We start from the raw sequence: 19,062 nt of genomic DNA, 5'->3' as shown, positions 1-19,062 counted from the left end.
TCCATGCCATCCCCTGGAGGTTGTTCATGCGTGATCTATCTGGGTAGTGTGTGTTAGTAGATCAGCCTGGTGAAAGTCATCCCTCGATGACAGGGATCCTGGGCTGATTCAGAATCAGTTTGTGACGCGCTCTGGTCATTAGTCGTCCTTAACTGTTCTCTGGACAGCCTTACCCTGGAACACCTGGGACTAGAACAGCCATGACCCAGTTTCACACCAGCCACCGTCCTTCTGACAGACCTGGCTACTGTTATCCTGGGCCGGAGGACAGTGTGTGTGTGAGGGAGGGAGGGGATTCTGTGTGTGTGTGTGCTGCAGGTGCCATTGGCAGGTAGACGCAGGGTCATAAGGTGTGCCAGACATGTGAAAACTGTCCTTTTAGAAATGACTGTCTTTCTGCAATGCACCAGTACACACCATTTCATTACAAGTATCTGCTGAGTAACAAAGCAATCAATCAATGGACAAATCAGGATAAACAAATGGTAAGCAACTTTTAACCTCCTACCTGACGTAGCCTAGCCCAGCCTCCTACCGTACTGTACCTAAGCAAGGTAAAGGTTAGCGGCCTAGCTTAGCTTAGCCTCCTATCCAGTCCTACCTGTGCCTAGGCGGTATCCAGATGGTCTCGGCGCGCCAGACTGCTGCGTCTCGGCCATGGTGGCCCTCCTTTCCTGCTGCTCCCACATCTCCGCCTCCGACTCGGTAGTCCTGGAGCCCACGTCCGACACGTCACCCTCCTCTCCCTCCTCCCCCTCCGTGCTGTTCCGGTAGGGTCTCCGCTGCCAGTTCTGGATGGCCTGCTTGCGGAGCCCCCAGCTCCGGGACACCCCGGCCCTCTCGTAGCACTGTCCGCCCCCTTCCCCCAGCCGACACTGGACGTGGTAGTACTGGCCCTCGGGGCACTCTTCCATGGGGTGCATCTCCACGCTGTCGCCGCTGTCGTAGCCCCCGCCTGAGCCCTGGGAGAAGGACTTGACCCGGCCCGACGCTCTGGGGAGAGAGGGGGAGAGCGGAAGAGAGGAGATGAGTTAGACGCAAAAGGTACCACTTAAAAACATTACTCCAAGCAACTTTTGTGTACACTTTACATATGGACTACTAACAGACAGAACCATTGAAACGTATACAGGATTATATAGTTTTCTATCCAGGTTTCATCAGATAGGTCATCTGCATTACTGTAGCCTGGTCCCAGACCTGTTTGTCAGGTCAGTGATTTGCTGAAATGAGCCGAAGTGGCAGCAGAGCCGCCACGCGTTGTCACTTCCTGATACCACATGATTCTACAGCCCAACAGTGTGTTGCCGTGGTTTCCACAGCTCAGTATCGACCAAGACTTACCGAGTCCTTAGTAAGATTAACAACTTCCAAAACGAAGAATATGAAACTTATCTGCTAACTGTAATGAATGTTTACACATCGTTGTTTTTTAAAACCTTGTAACTGCACAGGTTTGGGTGTGACACCTGTCTCGGGGTGTTTTGAGGGTGTCCCTTAAACTACGCTTGTGGAGGGAGACATATTTTAATATGTGATGTGGTGTGTCCCTTTAAGTTTGTAGAGACATATTTGACTAATGTCTTGGCAGTGACTAAGATTCTGGCCACAGGTGGAAACCGTGCCCCTCAAGGACAGCTCTATTTTTTTTAACCCAGAATGCATTTCATGAGCTTACTGCCTTCTGGCAGTTGCTACATGTCCCAAAAATCTGAGATGCACAATTTAACATGTCCCTCCCTGTAGCATTGAGAATATAAAAGGTATTTTGACACTTTCCCCACTGACACACACAACACACGCATGCCTCAACATGGTGTCAAGTACGCAGTTGTCAATCAATGCACCTACAGAGCATTTTTTTAAATGATATATTTGACCAAGTGTAATAAAGTTTCCTGAAAGTTTAGACTACAACATACTGTAGTGCTTTAAAGTCAGCCTGAAAAACAGGAGGAATAATTCCCTTCCCAGTAATTATGAACCATGACAAAAGTAGAGGGAAAACAAATGAAACTTTTATGCCAGTGGCCATTTTCATGGATATTCATATTTATACCCAGCTCCTGTGCTCTGAATTATCTGGAGACCCCAGGCATTTGTACAGCAGAAACTTTCAACTGTATGATAAATAAGAACCACCAAGTCTGTTCTCGGTAGCAACACTCACCACCGAGTTCCAAACTGCCTCTGGAAGCAACGTCAGCACAAGAACTGTTCGTCGGGAGCTTCGTGAAATGGGTTTCCATGGCCGAGCAGCCGCGCACAAGACTGAGATCAGCAATGCCAAGCGTCGGCTGCAGTGGTGTAAAGCTACCAATTGGACTCTTGAGCAGTGGAAACGTGTTCTCTGGAGTGATGAATCACTCTTCACCATCTGGCAGTCTGACGGACAAATCTGTGTTTAGCGAATGCCAGGAGAAAGCTACCTGCCCCAATGCATAGTGTCAACTGTAAAGTTTGGTGGAGGAGGAATAATGGTCGGGGGCTGTTTTTCATGGTTCAGGCTAGCCCCCTTAGTTCCAGTGAATTGAAATCTTAACGCTACAGCATACAATGACATTCTAGACGATTCTGTGGCAACAGCTTGGGGAAGGCCCTTTCCTGTTTCATCATGACAATGCCCCCCGTGCACAAACGGAGGTTCATACAGAAATGGTTTGTCGAAGTTGGTGTGGAAGAACTTGCCTGGCCTGCACAGAGCCCTGACCTCAACCCCATCGAACACCTTTGGGATGAATTGGAACACTGACTGCCAGCCAGGCCTTATCGCCCAACATCAGTGCCCGACCTCACTAATGTTTGTGGCTGAATGGAAGCAAGTCCCCGCAGCAACGTTCCAACATCTAGTGGAAAGCCTTCCCAGAAGAGTAGAGGCTGTTATAGCAGCAAAGGGGGGGACCAACTCCATATTAATGCCCAGATTTAGGAATGAGATGTTCGACAAGCAGGTGTCCACATACTTTTGGCCATATAGTGCATGTATGGGAAGGGGACTTTTTAATAGGTTGGTATATCGTTACATATTCATTGAGATAGTAGATACTGTAGCTAGATACTGTAGATGTGTGTGTTACATTCCCTTCCCTCAGCATTTCAATATAACCCATTTCTTTAATACTTGTAAGCCTACGCGTAAAGCACTTTTAGCTTTTGTGTTAAATGAAAATCACATTAACATTGTCTACTACTATCCCTTTTTCAGAAATCATTTCTGATAGTTTTTAGTCAACTGAGAGAGACATTTTGGAGTTCATACGCCACCATTTCAAACCAAGCTGTAAACACATTCCCTCTTCATCATGCACGGACAAAGACCAACTTCCTGGTGCCGACAAGACACTTAAACTATGCAACAAACAACAACAAAAAATGTAGAATAACATCAGTGGAGAGAAGATACTACCTCCGCATAAAAGTGTTTTGAAGCTCTGATGAAATATGAAGTAGACCAATTTAGATCATGAGGAGTGAGGGAGGGATTGTTTTTGGGGGGGAAATTGACTACAGTGACTGCTTCTGGAAACAGCAGTTCTTCCCTGAGGCAGCCATTGCGCACGCACACACAGACAGAGAGCGCGAGAGAACAAAGACGCTGTTAAATTACTATACCGATAACCTTCCTCCACATAATAAGCAAATAACGAGGAATTTTCAAACCTAGCCTTGCAGAAAAGTAGGAAATCTTCCATCGCTCATCATTCTCCTGCTTGTCTAAAGGTTTTTATATTGTCCTATGGAGGCAAAAGCACCACAAACAAAACAAAAACAGACTAGAACAGATAATCTGGCATACCCAGTGGATGAACTGCACACCAAAAAGGCAGACTTCCATTTAGTCCTTCCATACCTAATCGATATTCACTTTGTGTGATATTAGTGCATACTTGTATTCTTCTTTTAACATTACAACGCTACATAATTATAAGGCTTTTCACCTTTCCGTTATTACTTTTGTGTCCTAAATATCCGCATTAAAACTCCACAAAACAAATCAGTGAAACTTCCAGCACTGACACGCACACACATGTTAGAGGAATGACATCAAACACAACCGTCCTGCGGTTTAGCTAGCTAATTAGCGACCGTAGCTAACGCATCCTGAATTCAGAGTGAATGGAAAACAGTCTAGGCGATTATATCAAGCTGGTATTCAGCTCCTGCAGCGTAACAATTAGAAGTTGGTGTGAAGAGAGATTTGATGGCGAGCCTGGTAAATCCACACCAGAACCTGGAATCAAATATAACTTTTTTTCTTTGAAATAGATTCTGTGCTCGATTGAGCTCGCCTGGCACCATGGAACCAATGGAATAGTCCCAAAGGTGCATGTGTTCACCTCGTCTCCACTAACCGGGAAACACGCATACATAGAACCTAGTGACACCGCTAAAGAAGCAGAGGAGAGGCCACTTTTCAGCATCCCAAATGGCACCCTATTCCCTATGTAGTGCCCTACTTTTGACCAGGGCAGATAGGGCTCTAGTCAAAAGTAGCACACTGTATAGGGAATAGGGTGGTACTTGGTACACAACCTATACTGGAGTGGTGGCTTCAGCAATAAAAGCCACAGGTTGGATCAATACTGTGGAATCAATCAGCAGAGCTGACTAATTGGGTACAGATCATTATTCAAGTGTATAATAGGGAAGTACAGTTTCCTGCCCTGTAATGCACAGTGGGGCTCAGGATGGATGACAGAGCAGCCATTTCGGTACAAAAATGGAGTCGAGGATTTCAGAGCGAATGATCCAGACCACGTCAATAAAGCAACAAAATAAGATATTTTTAAACCCAAATATGCAAATATCTATTTCTTATCAAACAAGCACCTAAATAGAATCTTCCGTCACTGTATTTGGAACAAATAAATCACATTCATCTCCGGGAGACCGAGGGCATTTATGGAACGTTCTAATCTAGGAAGTGAAAGGATCACGTAGTGACCAAAGATCGGCTGGCCGAAAACGAATGCCGAAGAGAGACGACGTCATCGCGTGACAGAAGGACGGTAAATCAAGATCATGTTACGCACATGCACTCACAGGAACAAGCATGGGCCTGTTACAAACACAAAGAGTTGCATAACGATGCAAAAAAAAGGTCTACATTTAGTCTGAACAACAACAAAAGAGAAGGTTCTGCGTGGATATGATACCGTGGTGATATGGAGCTTGATCATCATACTGGAGCGCCAGGGCTGCATACCAAAAAGGCACCCTATTGCCTTTTTTTATTTACTAAAGGAGTGCGCTAAATAGGGAATAGGATGCCATTTGGGACGCAGCCCAGTGTGGGTGGGTTTGGATCAGCAGTGAAGGAAAGAGCACGAGATGGGCCTCTCAAAATGCATGAGATAGGGGTCGAATTTTGGACCTTTCAGCGAGCCACTCAAATCCAAATACACACGAAGATGCGTCATCGCGCAAAGATAAGCAGATCAGTCGGTGACGATCTGAAAGCCATATTGGGTGAATCATATCCTTGGTTAGGGTGACTTTAGTTTCAGCGAGTGAATTGAAGAATTAAATAATGCCAAAACCACCTGTAACTTACAATTTCCTTCCAATCTAATGTTTGCTTGTTTATTTACAACATAATCACATTGTTCACTAATCTGAGTAGAGGGGAGTAGAGTAAACCAAATGACAAGTTATCCATGTGCACATCAACAGAGCGCTTTGTACAAATTCATGGGTTCTCCCTCTTTCTTTGGCTCTTTCTGTATCACTCTCGCCGCCCTGTGCCCACCGAGGCAGCCAGGCCTGAGAAAGCAGGACTGACACTAAGACCTTACAGTCTGAGCGCCGTTGTTTACAAGCATGTGTCAAAGAGCAGTGGCGAGGCCCATCAGCTGGTTTTGTGTGTGCGCCATGTCCGCTCGTGTGCGTTTGGTGCGAGTGGGAACGCATAGCAGCGGGAAGGGAGAGCTGGGACGGAACATTACCCTACTGTTTCTGCATGGCTGACAGATTCGGCCTCACTTCAGCGCCCGGCAGAAAAACAGGAAGTTGTGTTGGGTTTTGTGAGGCTGTCAGGGGCCAGGGCACAGTACTGGACAAATACTACCTGGCTGGTGCCCTCTGATACCTTCCATGCCGGGGGCGGTCCAGTTCGGTCTGAGTCAGTGTTGCCACAGTCTGATGCATACTGGCTCAGGCCACGGTCTGGTGCACAGAATCCATCTACTGGACCACTGGCCCCCAAGCATAGGGCCCCACATCAAGTCACTGTACCTAAGTGCACCAGGGGGTTGCATTGCATCTTACCTTGAACAGATGCTCTTATCCAAAGCCACTTACAGTGCAGAGAGTGAAGTGTGAAGATGGGATATAGAAGTCACCCATAGGCACAGACCTAGAATCAGCTCATCTCCTTCTATTCCAACCTCAAACATGGGGAGAGGACATGACTCTAGGCTCCCGAGTGGCGCAGCGGTCTAAGGCGCTGCATCTCAGTGCTAGAGGCATCACTACAGGAGGGCAGTGCAGTGTGGGATAGCGTGTGGAGGACTGGCTTACCCGGTGCTGGGAGAGGATCGTCGGTCAGAGACCTGGTACATGCCCCTGGACGTCCCCGAGATACTGGAGTTCCTCTGATAGAGAGAGAGAGAGAAAAGAGAGCGACAGGTGTGTCAACACATTAAACTGTTTCCTTGAATTCTGTTACTTCTTATAAAAAATAAATAAAAAAGGACTTTACACATTGTAGTGAAAATACTCCTCTGTCTAACACAGGAGGCAGCTGCGTGGAGAACTGCTCATAATAATGTACAGAACAGCGCAAACGGAATGGCATCAAACACCTGGAAACCATGAGTTTGATACCGTTCCACTAATTCCGCTCCGGTCCATTAGCACGAGCCAATCATCCCCTATTAAAAAGGTGCCACCAACCTCGTGTGTTCTGTAACTCACAGTGAACATTGAATAGACTTCAATATTCTGTTGTTGTGCCCTGAAACTATTTACTGCTGTGCTATGTTCAGAGGATAGTTTGTCAAGGGTCAACAACACCTCCCACTGTTAGTGTTTCTCGTCAATCTACTCTGTTTCAAATAAATACTATTTACACACACACACAAAACAACCACTATAAAACTGAAGCACATAAAAATGCTGTATAGGTGTGATACCTTCTTAAATGACCCATAATAACTAGGACAACTACTCTCATTCAAAGCCCAAGAGGTGATCGGTTTAAAAAGAGCTTGGCTAAAACACTCACATTTCCCAAATGAAAAAAATAACATACAGTGGCGTAGTTAATCAAAGAATAAGTATGAACGTCTCCTCTTCAGATATAAATACATCTGCCAAGCTGTGAGAAGCCACCAGGAGCTCAACAATACACGCACACACAAACACTATCAGCAGGGTTCAAACATGATTTGACTAGGAAAAAGACGAGGGTTGCATCTCAATCGTCAAAACTAGCTTGTTCTCGTCTCCTTTCCATCATCTAAACTGATTTGATAATGTAGGATAGGTGAAAACATTGTGATGGAGGCGCATCAACAGATTACTTTTCTATCCAGCACAATCTTATCTACAAGTGCCTTCAGAAAGTATTCACACCTGGGGCTGTTGCGGCGACCGTATTTTCCGCCACACCAGCAGTCATGACCGCTGTAATCTCCTCTTATGCACCCAGGACACCAGCCCGCTAACAACCATCAGGTCCTAATGGCCTGGTACTCTGGACTCTAGTGTCCCTCTAACCACTCTGACATCAGAGCAAATGCAATCAAAAAAAATTAAAAAATAAAATCACATTAAAACACATCGAAACTGTAGGCCGACTTAAAACTCACCCCACTGTGACTGATCAGCTTGAAGAAAGAAACTGAGTGGAAAACATGGTTGTTGTGGATGTTGTTTCAAAGCATTAGAATGAAAAGGACAAAGCTTTACTAAGGTGATGATTAAACCCATAGGCCTATACTGATTTAAGATGTGTTCGGTACATAATTGGCCTATACTCCAAAATTAAACAAGTTCTAGTAATGACCTTTGAGTGTGGACTGTATTATGCATTCTGGATGGACTGGTTACCTTATATGCTACACCTTCTATCCATGAGTCTGGGAGAGAACGTCTAGGTCTTGGTGATGCAGTTGGTTCATTGACTGCAGGGCAGCTTACAGAGTTAGCCTACGGTATAGCGAATTTGTATTGGTTTCTGAATAGCCTAATAATAGGGCATTTTTTATATTTTCATAATTATAAATAGGCTGACATTACCTTTAGATAAAGAAGAATCTCACCACCGCGAGTTTCCGTCGCCCTCCCCTCCCTCTCCCCTTCATTCCTTTCTCGAAGCGTGCAGAGATGGGGGCTGTCAACAGTTTAATGAAATGTGTCTTGCTGTGAAAACCTTACCGTCGATGTCCCCAAACAGATTTCACTTGGTTTCCCCAAAGTTAAGCACTGGGGTAGCTGCAGGAACAAGGTTGGAGAGCCCATGGCGTACAGAGATTGAGGCGGAAGCTCACCTGTTGCACAGCGAAGAAGCTGCATGATTCTCAAAAAGTGGTTTATGCACGGAGTAGCCGATCCGGCACAATTGAAAAGCTAACAGGTGGAAAAGTCGCCTCCATTCGCTAATTCCAGTGCGTACGGGGCCATTCTAAAATCAAACACATTTTACATATTAGTGAAGATTAAATTCAGAATAGTCTGACGGGTGAAAATATGATCACTTGATGAGAACAGCATGTGCAGGAAGAGAGCATGTTTAAAATGATCACTTTCATGCTCAACATAGCCACTGCATTTGCCCACTTGCTATGGAATGGGAGAAATATCCTTTCAATCTAATTGAGCTAAATTGAATTACATTTTTCGTACAACAAAAAAAAAATCAGAAAAATACAAAATAATGGCACAGGACTTAAGCATCTTGTCTGCTAAATGAACAAGCCTGCAGCATGGTGCACAGCCAGATAACATTCAGTAAGCAAACCCATATTCTGTTAATCTGAAATACATTTTCTACATATCATAATCTTTCTTTAGACCTACCTAAAATAAATAATGGATTTACTGTGATGGGGACGCATAAGCGGCTTGTGTTTATGTTACTTAACGCTCAAATACAAATGAGACCAGGCAGTCTTTTACATGACAATAAACGGCTGACAAAATGTCATGACCACCACAGCCCTAGACACGAGGGGAGGAAACCACTTGAGCCTATTGAGAAACACCCAATGGAGTATCAAGACGGGGCTGCACCAGCAAGACGGGACTTGACAATCAATACATCATAGTGGTACGTCCCTGTCATGTCCATCATGATCAAATGGTTAACATTTTTGTATTAACCCATCCACCACCATTTGTTTAGACAGACCATAAACAAACAGCTTACAGACAGTAGGCAATTAAGGTCACAGTTATGAAAGAGGCCTTTCTACGGACTCTGAAGAACATCAAAAGAAAGATGCCCAGGGTCCCTGATAATCTGTGTGAACATGCCTTAGGCATGCTGCAAGGAGGCATGAGGACTGCAGATGTGGCCAGGGCAATAAATTGCAATGTCCGTACTGTGAGACGCCTAAGACAGCGCTACAGAGACAGGACGGACAGCTGATCGTCCTCACAGTGGCAGACCACATGTAACAACACCTGCACAGGATCAGTACATCCGAACATCACACCTGCGGGGCAGGTACAGGATGGCAACAACTGCCCGAGTTACACCAGGAACGCACAATCCCTCCATCAGTGCTCAGACTCTCAGCCTATTGCGGACAAAGGCTGGACTGAGGTCTTGTAGGCCTGTTGTAAGTCAGGTCCTCACCAGACATCACCGGCAACAACGTCGCCTATGGGCACAAACCCACCGTCACTGGACCAGACAGGACTGGCAAAAAGTGCTCTTCACTGATGAGGGGTGATGGTCAGATTCGCGTTTATTGTCGAAGGAATGAGCGTTACACCGAGGCCTGTACTCTGGAGCGGGATCGATTTGGAGGTGGAGGGTCCGTCATGGTCTAGGCCAGTGTGTCACAGCATCATCGGACTGAGCTTGTTGTCATTGCAGGCCATCTCAACGCTGTGCGTTACAGGGAAGACATCCTCCTCCCTCATGTGGTACCCTTCCTGCAGGATCATCCTGACATGACCCTCCAGCATGACAATGCCACCAGCCATACTGCTCGTTCTGTGCGCGATTTCCTGCAAGACAGGAATGTCAGTATTCTGCCATTGCCAGCAAGAGCCTGGATCTCAATCCCATTGAGCACGTCTGGGACCTGTTGGATCGGAGAGTGAGGGCTAGGGCCATTCCCCCCAGAAATGTTGAGGAACTTGCAGGTGCATTGATGGAAGAGCGGAGTAACATCTCACATCAAGAACTGGCAAATCTGGTGCAGTCCATGAGGAGGAGATGCACTGCAGTACTTAATGCAGCTGGTGGCCACACCAGACACTGACTGTTAGTTTTGATTTTGACCCCCCCCTCTGTTCAGGGACACATTATTCCATTTCTGTTAGTCACATGTCTGTGGAACTTGTTCAGTTTTTGTCTCAGTTGTTGGATCTTATGTTCACACAAATATTTACATGTTAAGTCTCCTGAAAATAAACGCAGTTGACAGTGAGAGGACGTTTCCTTTTTTGCTGAATAAATAAATAAAATATATACATACACACATATCTATAGAGAGATATCTATCTATACAGTTGAAGTCAGAAGTTTACATACACCTTAGCCAAATACATTTGAACTCAGTTTTTTACAATTCCTGACATTTAATCCTAGTAAGAATTCCCTGTCTTCGGGCAGTTAGGATCACCACTTTATTTTAGGAATGTGAAATGTCAGAATAATAGTAGAGAGAATGATTTATTTCAGCTTTTATTTCTTTCATCACATTCCCAGTGGGTCAGAAGTTTACATACACTCAATTAGTATTTGGTAGTATCGCCTTTAAATTGTTTAACTTGGGTCAAACGTGTCAGGTAGCCTTCCACAAGTTCCCACAATAAGTTGGGTGAATTTTGGCCCATTCCTCCTGACAGAGCTGGTGTAACTGAGTCAGGTTTGTAGCCCTCGTTGTTCGCACACGCCTTTTCAGTTCTGCCCACAAATGTTCTATTGATTGAGGTCAGGGCTTTGTGATGGCCACTCCAATACCTTGACTTTGTTGTCCTTAAGCCATTTTGCCACAACTTTGGAAGTATGCTTGGGGTCATTGTCCATTTGGAAGACCCATTTGCGACCAATCTTTAACTTCCTGACTGATGTCTTCAATATATCCATATAATTTTCTTTCCTCGTGATGCCATCTATTTTGTGAAGTGCACCAGTCCCTCCTGCAGCAAAGCACCCCCACAACACCCGCTGCCACCCCTGTGCTTCACGGTTGGGATGGTATTCTTCGGCTTACAAGCCTCCCCCTTTATCCTCCAAACATAATGGTCATTATGGCCAAACAGTTCTATTTTTGTTTCATCAGACCAGAGGATATTTCTCCAAAAAGTACGATCTTTGTCCCCATGTGCAGTTGCAAACCGTTGTGTGACTTTATGGCGGTTTTGGAGCAGTGGCTTCTTCCTTGCTGAGAGGCATTTCCGGTTATGTCGATATAGGACTCGTTTTACTGTGGATATTAGATACTTTTGTACCAGTTTCCTCCAGCATCTTCACAAGGTCCTTTGCTGTTGTTCTGGGATTGATTGCGTTCAAAGTACGTTCATCTCTAGGAGACAGAACGCGTCTCCTTCCTGAGCGGTATGACGGCTGCGTGGTCCCATGGTGTTTATACTTGCATACTATTGTTTGTACTGATGAACGTGGTACCTTCAGGCATTTGGAAATTGCTCCCAAGGATGAACCAGACTTGCGGAGGTCTATCATTTTGAGACCTGAGGTCTTGGCTGATTTCTTTTGATTTTCCCATGATGTCAAGCAAAGAGGCACTGAGTTTGAAGGTAGGCCTTGAAATACATCCACCGGTGCACCGCCAATTGACTCAAATTATGTCAATTAGTCTATCAAAAGCTTCTAATGCCATGTCATACATTTTCTGGAATTTTCCAAGCTGTTTAAAAAGGCACAGTCAACTTAGTGTATGTCAACTTCTGACCCACTGGAATTGTGATAGTGAATTATAAGTGAAATAATCTGTAAACAATTGTTGGAAAAAAATACTTGTGTCATGCACAAAGTAGATGTCCTAACCAACATGCCAAAACTACTTGTTAACAAGAATTTTGTGGAGTGGTTGAAAAACGAATTAATGACTCCAGCCTAAGCGTACGTAAACTTCTGACTTCAACTGTGTGTGTGTGTGTGTGTGTGTGTGTGTGTGTGTGTGTGTGTGTGTGTGTGTGTGTGTGTGTGTGTGTGTGTGTGTGTGTGTATGCATGCATAGTCACTTTAACTATATACATTCATATACATACTACCTCAATTGGGCCGACCAACCAGTGCTCCCGCACATTGGCTAACCGGGCTATCTGCATTGTGTCCCACCCACCACCCACCAACCCCTCTTTTACGCTACTGCTACTCTCTGTTCATCATATATGCATAGTCACTTTTACCATATCTACATGTACATACTACCTCAAATCAGCCTGACTAACCGGTGTCTGCATGTAGCCTCGCTACTGTATATAGCCTGTCTTTTTACAGTTGTTTTATTTCTTTACCTACCCATTGTTCACCCAATACCTTTTTTGCACTATTGGTTAGAGCCTGTAAGTAAGCATTTCACTGTGAGGTCTACACCTGTTGTATTCGGCGCACGTGACAAATAAACTGATTTGATAGGTGGACAGATGATAGACGGACAATGGACAGATGAACACACACACACGGTACTTTTTATACAGCAATCACATAACACAATACCAAACAAACTCTTTAATCCCAAACCTCAGCCACTCTCAGCCCATCCCCCTATCACCATAGATCACACTCGTTTGGTTTCCATCATGATCAAATGTTAGCGTCATGTTCGACATGGGAGCAGAATCCCCCTCGTTCATCCTCTCCATCAACATTGGCTGTCCACCATTTTGAAATGACACTGTGTACAGTATGTCAACTTCACACAACGATACAATACCAGAGAGACCAATTAGTTAGCCAAACAAAGGACTAAAATTAGTGGGAGTGGATGAGTGACTTTTAAAAGGCTTCACTTGATTAATTTTGAATTCCACATTTAAATAACAAAAAGGAAAAAAGTAATTCTTCTATCATGAACAGCACTGACGAATGAAGAAAAAAAAATGAAAATAACTTGAAAACGTCCAGTCTATAGCTTCACACTTCTCACGCAACCGCGCGCACGCACACACACACTTGAGGGAACTGCAAAGCTCCTGTATGTGAGTGCTGTCTGAGGTTTAGGGATAATTAACTGCGATTGGATGAGGCTCTGAAAACATGACAGCTAATTGGCTGACATTAAGGAAGTGTAATCGGAGCTATCTGAAAGTGTGTCTGCGTCCCAAAGGGCACCCTATTCTCTATATATTGCACTACTTTTGACCACCCTGGTCAGACAGTGTGAAAAGGGAGGGAGAGTTGGTAATCCCCCTCTTTTACACAAGGAGCCGAAGATATTCAGGAGACTTTGGGCGTGGGCCTGCCACATTTCCCTTCATCTTCCTTCCCTCTTCCCCTCCCTTTATCTACCGTATTGGAACTCACGCTGTCTCCCATCCCTCTACTGAACTAAACCTCTATCCCGCCCAATACCTTCATCTACAGTACCACTGCCTTTTTACTCGCTACCCTCTGTAGATTCCTTCTCCCCAACACTCTCGCTCTTTCTCCTCCCTTCAAGCAAATTCCCTACAGGGGCTTCCCAAATATCTCAGATGTACTGAGATACACAGAAAACCCTGTCTGGGCCCAGCGCCAGTGGAAACAGACCAGGGAGGAAGCAGAGAGAGAAAGAGAAAGAGAGAGGAGGGGAAAGTGAGCAATGGCAGAGAGAGGGGCATCCCTGGATGGCCAATGTGCAGTATCTTTCTCGTGTCCGTAGCATGCCAAATGCCCTATAATATAATAGTATTCTAGCCATGGACACAAGAATGCTGAAAACGACGACTCATAAGCACAAGACAAACAAGATGACTACCGTGGATACAAATCAAGCCTCAAAAGCATCATAACACTGCTGCACATCACTGACTGTCTAACAGCCTCTTAACACAGATGAAGTGCAAGCCCTGTAAAATGTTGACAATTTAGCCACTCAATAGAGCACTAATGGAGACTGGGGGGGGGGTCCGCATCCCAAAATGGCGCCCTATTCCCTATATAGTGCACTCGTTTTGACCAGGTCCATACGGCTCTGATCAAAAGTAGGGCACTAATGTAGGGAACAGGGTGCCATTTGGGACAAACACCTAGCTCGGCTATATCAGGCTGGGTAATGAATGAGCTTGATGGGATGCAGGTTGTGCATGGTAAATGGTGGGGAATTTTGGGCGGCGTGGGAAACGCATTCACTTAGCTCTTGTCAACTGTGGGAGAGGTGAGAGATGGGAGAGATATGGGGGGGGGGAGAGTAGAATGTGGTATCTAAGATGAATCAGAGACCAACTACTGCGCTATCACCTGACCTGGACAACTTGAACAAGTAGAGCCACTGTGTCTCCATGGAAACGATAGATGGCCAGTTTCCATTTTCCTTCCATCTACTTCTCGCTAACAACACTTGGATAAAAAAAATAAATAAAAAAAACACTTTAGATTTAGCGAATTGGAAATGCATCACAATGTTTACTTCGTTTTGGTCTATTAATATGGCGGCATATGGAACATCAATGCCTCCTCTGTATGGATGTTTTCTGCATGTAATCAATAACAATGCAATACTTTAGATTTCAGATCATATCTAAGGGCATGAGGAAATTCTGAAATGTCCCCACAGAATTTCCTCATGCCTCAAGGTTAACCCAGACACCACTGATTCCTGTAATCAAAATACTTGAACATTAGCTAAAAGCTATTTAGCATTTAAATTAAAGCCGGGTGCATCTCTATGCCAACACCAGTAATGACTAACACCTGGACAACCACTTATTACCTCTGAGGTAAACGAAGAAATAGAGTGGTGACATGACCAGTGGTCACACACACACACACACACACACACACACACACACACACACACACACACACCTCCTCCTCATTCGCTGTCCAATTCTGCTATTCACAGTCCAGTGCTCTCCCATTCCGTTTAATAAATATTTAACACATTCCCTAATCAGCCCAGATCAAATTAAAATGCTAAATTGTGATGAGTCGACACGTGTCAACACGCCCACCTCGCCTGTTTCTAATAGCCCAAGTGATAAGACGCATCCCATTCCCTACACGGCGCCCTACTTCGGACTAGGGCCCATAGAGCTCAGGTCAAAAGTAGTGCACTACGTAGGGAATAAGTTGCCATTTGGATCTCAGACATAGATATCCACATGCTAGGTTAGATTGTCTGTTTTCATGTCACTCCAAAATCATTTCAATTATACCAATATAACCCCCCCAAAAAAAAAAAAAAAATGTGGGACTGGAACTAACATATGCAGTTGTAGAACCAATTATACAAGTGACTCATGTAATGTTGACTAATTATGCAGGGACTATATTAACGAACGTACAACACGGGAGGGTGAGGGGAAGCTTAATTGGGGAGGACGGGCTCGTGGTAATGGCTGGAGCGGAATGGTATCAAATACAGCAAACATGGTTTCCATGTGTTTGATGCCAGTCCATTCGCGCCGTTCCAGCCATTGTTATGCGCCGTCCTCCCTTCAGCAGCCTCCTGTGATGTACAACTGTTCAATTCAGTAAACACACACGCAGTACATGCACACCGTCTATTAATCAGATACTCAGTTTACTTGACCAAGCTCTATCTGGTTTATGCAAGTCCATCCTGGTTTTGTCCTGTGAGTCTACAGTGGCACAGTTCAATAGACTCAATGCCTATTCATTATTCAAAGGTAAAAAGCTACTTTGACGAGTTGTCACTGTCATCTGTTCCCCCAGACAGCTTTGTAGGCAGCAATGGATTTGTCTTCCCCTATTGGTTGTCCTGTCAATGTAACAGGAAGTGTCTAATTTGTGGCGATGCCTTTGGCCCTGGTCTAATTCTATGAAGATGCATCCTTCCTTTGTCGCTTTGGAGTTAACAGGTGCGTCGACCACATTAGATTGCCCTTGATTATTTCACATCATGGAAGGGGAGTTTTTAAACAGCGACATTATCTGTGTCACTATCTGGCAGATCTAGAATCAGCTTACCTTTCCAACCTTAACCATTAGGTTTACACATACAAATCTGACCTCACATCAGTATCTAGGTCAACTTTTTTCCCACTCCAGATCACCAGAAATAATCTAGGATCAGTTTACCTTTCCCAATTCTTAACCATTAGGCTCCCTTTACACAAATCTGACTTTTGTTTGTCTACTACACGGCCAACTTCCTCTCTCCACTCCAGATCACCTGGCATTTGTTGCCCTTTTGGAGCCTGGCAGGCTACAGATCTAGAAATCAGCTTACCGTAACCGTTTGTGTAATCAAAAGCAAAACTGGTCTTGGATCAGCTCACCTGGCGTCCATTGTTGGAGCCCTTGTTGGAGCCAGGCAGGCTGCAGCGTCCCATACTGCCGTTGGGCGTGGTCCCGCAGCTGCTGATGATCTGCAGCTGTTTCTCGGCGCGGTCGGCACGGTCCAGGAGCTCTTCGATGAACTGCTGCAGGCGCACCTTGGCGTTGGCCTCCCGCGCCGCCGTCTCCTGGAGGAACTGGTCTATCTGGGTTACCTCCCTGGTGAATCGGGAGGAGAGGAGACGGATAGTTACTGGTGTGCAAAAACACACATAGGCTACGTCCCAAAAAGCACCGTATTTCCTTCACACACACACACAAAATATATAAACGCAACATGTAAAGTGTTGGTCCCATGTTTCATGAGCTGAAATAAAAGATCCCAGAAATGTTACATACGCACCAAAACATTTATTTCTCATGTTTTGAGCACAAATTTCTTCATATCCCTGTTAGTGAGCATTTATGCTTTGTCAAGATAATCCATCCTCCTGACAGGTGTGGCATATCAAGAAGCTGATTAAACAGCATTATCATTACACAGGTACATCTTGTGCTGGGGACAATATAATGACACTCTAAAATGTGCAGTTTTGTCACACAACACAATGCCACAGATGTATCAAGTTGAGGGAGCGTGCAATTGGCATGCTGACTGCAGGAATGTCCACCAGAGTTGTTTCCAGAGAATTGAACGTTCATTTCTCTACCGTTGTTTTAGAGAATTTGGCAGTATGTCCAACCGGCCTCACAACTGCAGACCACGTGTAAAACACGCCAGCCCAGGACCTCCACATCCGGCTTCTTCACCATCGGGATCGCCTGAGACCAGCCAACCAGACAGCTGATGAAACTGAGGAGTATTTCTGTCTTTAATAAAGCTCTTTTGTGGGGAAAACTTGTTCTGATTGGCTGGGCCTGGCTCCCCAGTGGGTGCACTCCTGCCCAGTCATGTGAAATTCATAGGTTAGGGCCTAATGAATTTATTTAAATTAACTGATTTCCTTATATGAACCATAACTCAGCAAAATCGTTGAAATTGTGACATGTTGCGTTTATATTTTTGTTCAGTATAGTACACTAAATTTGACCAGAGCCATATAGGCTCAGCAGTCATGGACTGGTCTATTTGAGCCACGTCCCTGGTGGAGAGGCGAGAAGAGACACAGAATGGTTTGAGTGCACACACACACACCCAACCAACCCCTGTGTGTGTGTGTGTGTGTGTGTGTGTGTGTGTGTGTGTGTGTATGTGTAACAGTAAAACCTCATGGCATTTAGATATCTGCACACTGATGAATGGTCCTGCAGCTTACTGGGAAACAATAAGCAATATTAACAGCAATATTAACCGTTGCAGTTAAGTAATAATGCCAGAGAAGCCGGTATTTGGAGGATATTGGTACGAAGTCGAGGGCCGGCAAACCCTGCCAATATATCCTCCAACCACCGGCTTCGAGGGTGTTATCACTTTTATACAACTGGTTACCAACAGATTTAAATAACAAGTCATCTGTTGCCATTCTGCCTGGCAACATTCTTATCCCTTCGTTGCTAGCTAGCCAACCATGGCTAACACAGTCACGTCAAACAGTGCAGACAGAATAACAGCAAAGTAGCTGCATTTGCGTTTAAGCTGTTTTCTAGTGACATTTATTTGTCATGACATTTACAATGAGCTAATGAGTGATTCAGTCTGGCATAGAAAATGTGCTCTCTCGTCAGGACAATGTTCAGAGGAGCGAGCCAACTACACAGCTAACACAATCACTTCAAACTGAAGCTGGAATGACAGCAAACTGCAGTAGCTCTATTGATATTTATTTGTGGAGGAGATTATATATATATATATATATAAATAATTATGCCGAGTCATGATTTCGATTGGCTGAGATAAGATGTCTCGTCCTGACAGGTTAATCCTCAAATGGGACAGCGGAGATCAAATTTCAATATTGAAAAGGTCGGAGAGAGACAGCAAGGTTTATACAAATCTCTGCTGTTGCAAATGCTAGTCTAAAAGAAAGGGGACATGTCTAGATTATTTTTTACAGTGGAGATCAAGTTTATAAATTGCCTGGTTGGGCTGATGAGAGTGGATTACGTCATAGCCTTAGCCGGTGGTAACTTGTGGAATAGACACCAGCTGAAATGCGGTTTTAACCAATTAGGAACCAGGATTAGACCCACCCGTTGCATAATTCATGAATTTATAAACTGCAGGTTATTGGATGCGAGTACACTACATTTGCAACTAACTGGGCAACCTAACTCCCTGGGAACATATGGGAAGAATGTTTTTGTATGCCCCAAACCACCCAAACACACCCACACACACACACACACTTCTAAACGGGAGGACAGAAACCAGATGGTTAGGTGCACACATACCAGACCTGGGTCAAATACATAATGTAAAATACTGCACTTGATTTACAAAGGACCCAATAGAACACACAGTACAGTGGAGCTGGACA

General features: G+C 44.8%; 1 protein-coding gene across 2 annotated transcripts in view; it reads right to left on the bottom strand.

The window, feature by feature from the left end:
- LOC106602765 (F-box only protein 41) overlaps positions 1–19,062 on the bottom strand; it is a 110,449-nt gene that overhangs the window by 35,098 nt on the left and 56,289 nt on the right. For both annotated transcript variants that reach the window (XM_014195607.2, XM_014195608.2), the window contains exons 4-6: positions 16,588–16,804; positions 6,520–6,593; positions 602–993 (exon numbers count right to left, since the gene is read on the bottom strand). In XM_014195607.2, coding sequence (XP_014051082.1) covers positions 602–993; positions 6,520–6,593; positions 16,588–16,804 — 683 coding nt within the window. The remainder of the gene's footprint in view (positions 1–601; positions 994–6,519; positions 6,594–16,587; positions 16,805–19,062) is intronic.

The sequence above is a fragment of the Salmo salar genome, chromosome ssa04 (genome assembly GCF_905237065.1).
Source record: "Salmo salar chromosome ssa04, Ssal_v3.1, whole genome shotgun sequence".
In the NCBI taxonomy this organism is placed as follows: Eukaryota; Metazoa; Chordata; class Actinopteri; order Salmoniformes; family Salmonidae; genus Salmo; species Salmo salar.
This window is presented reverse-complemented; position numbering and strand designations above follow the sequence as displayed.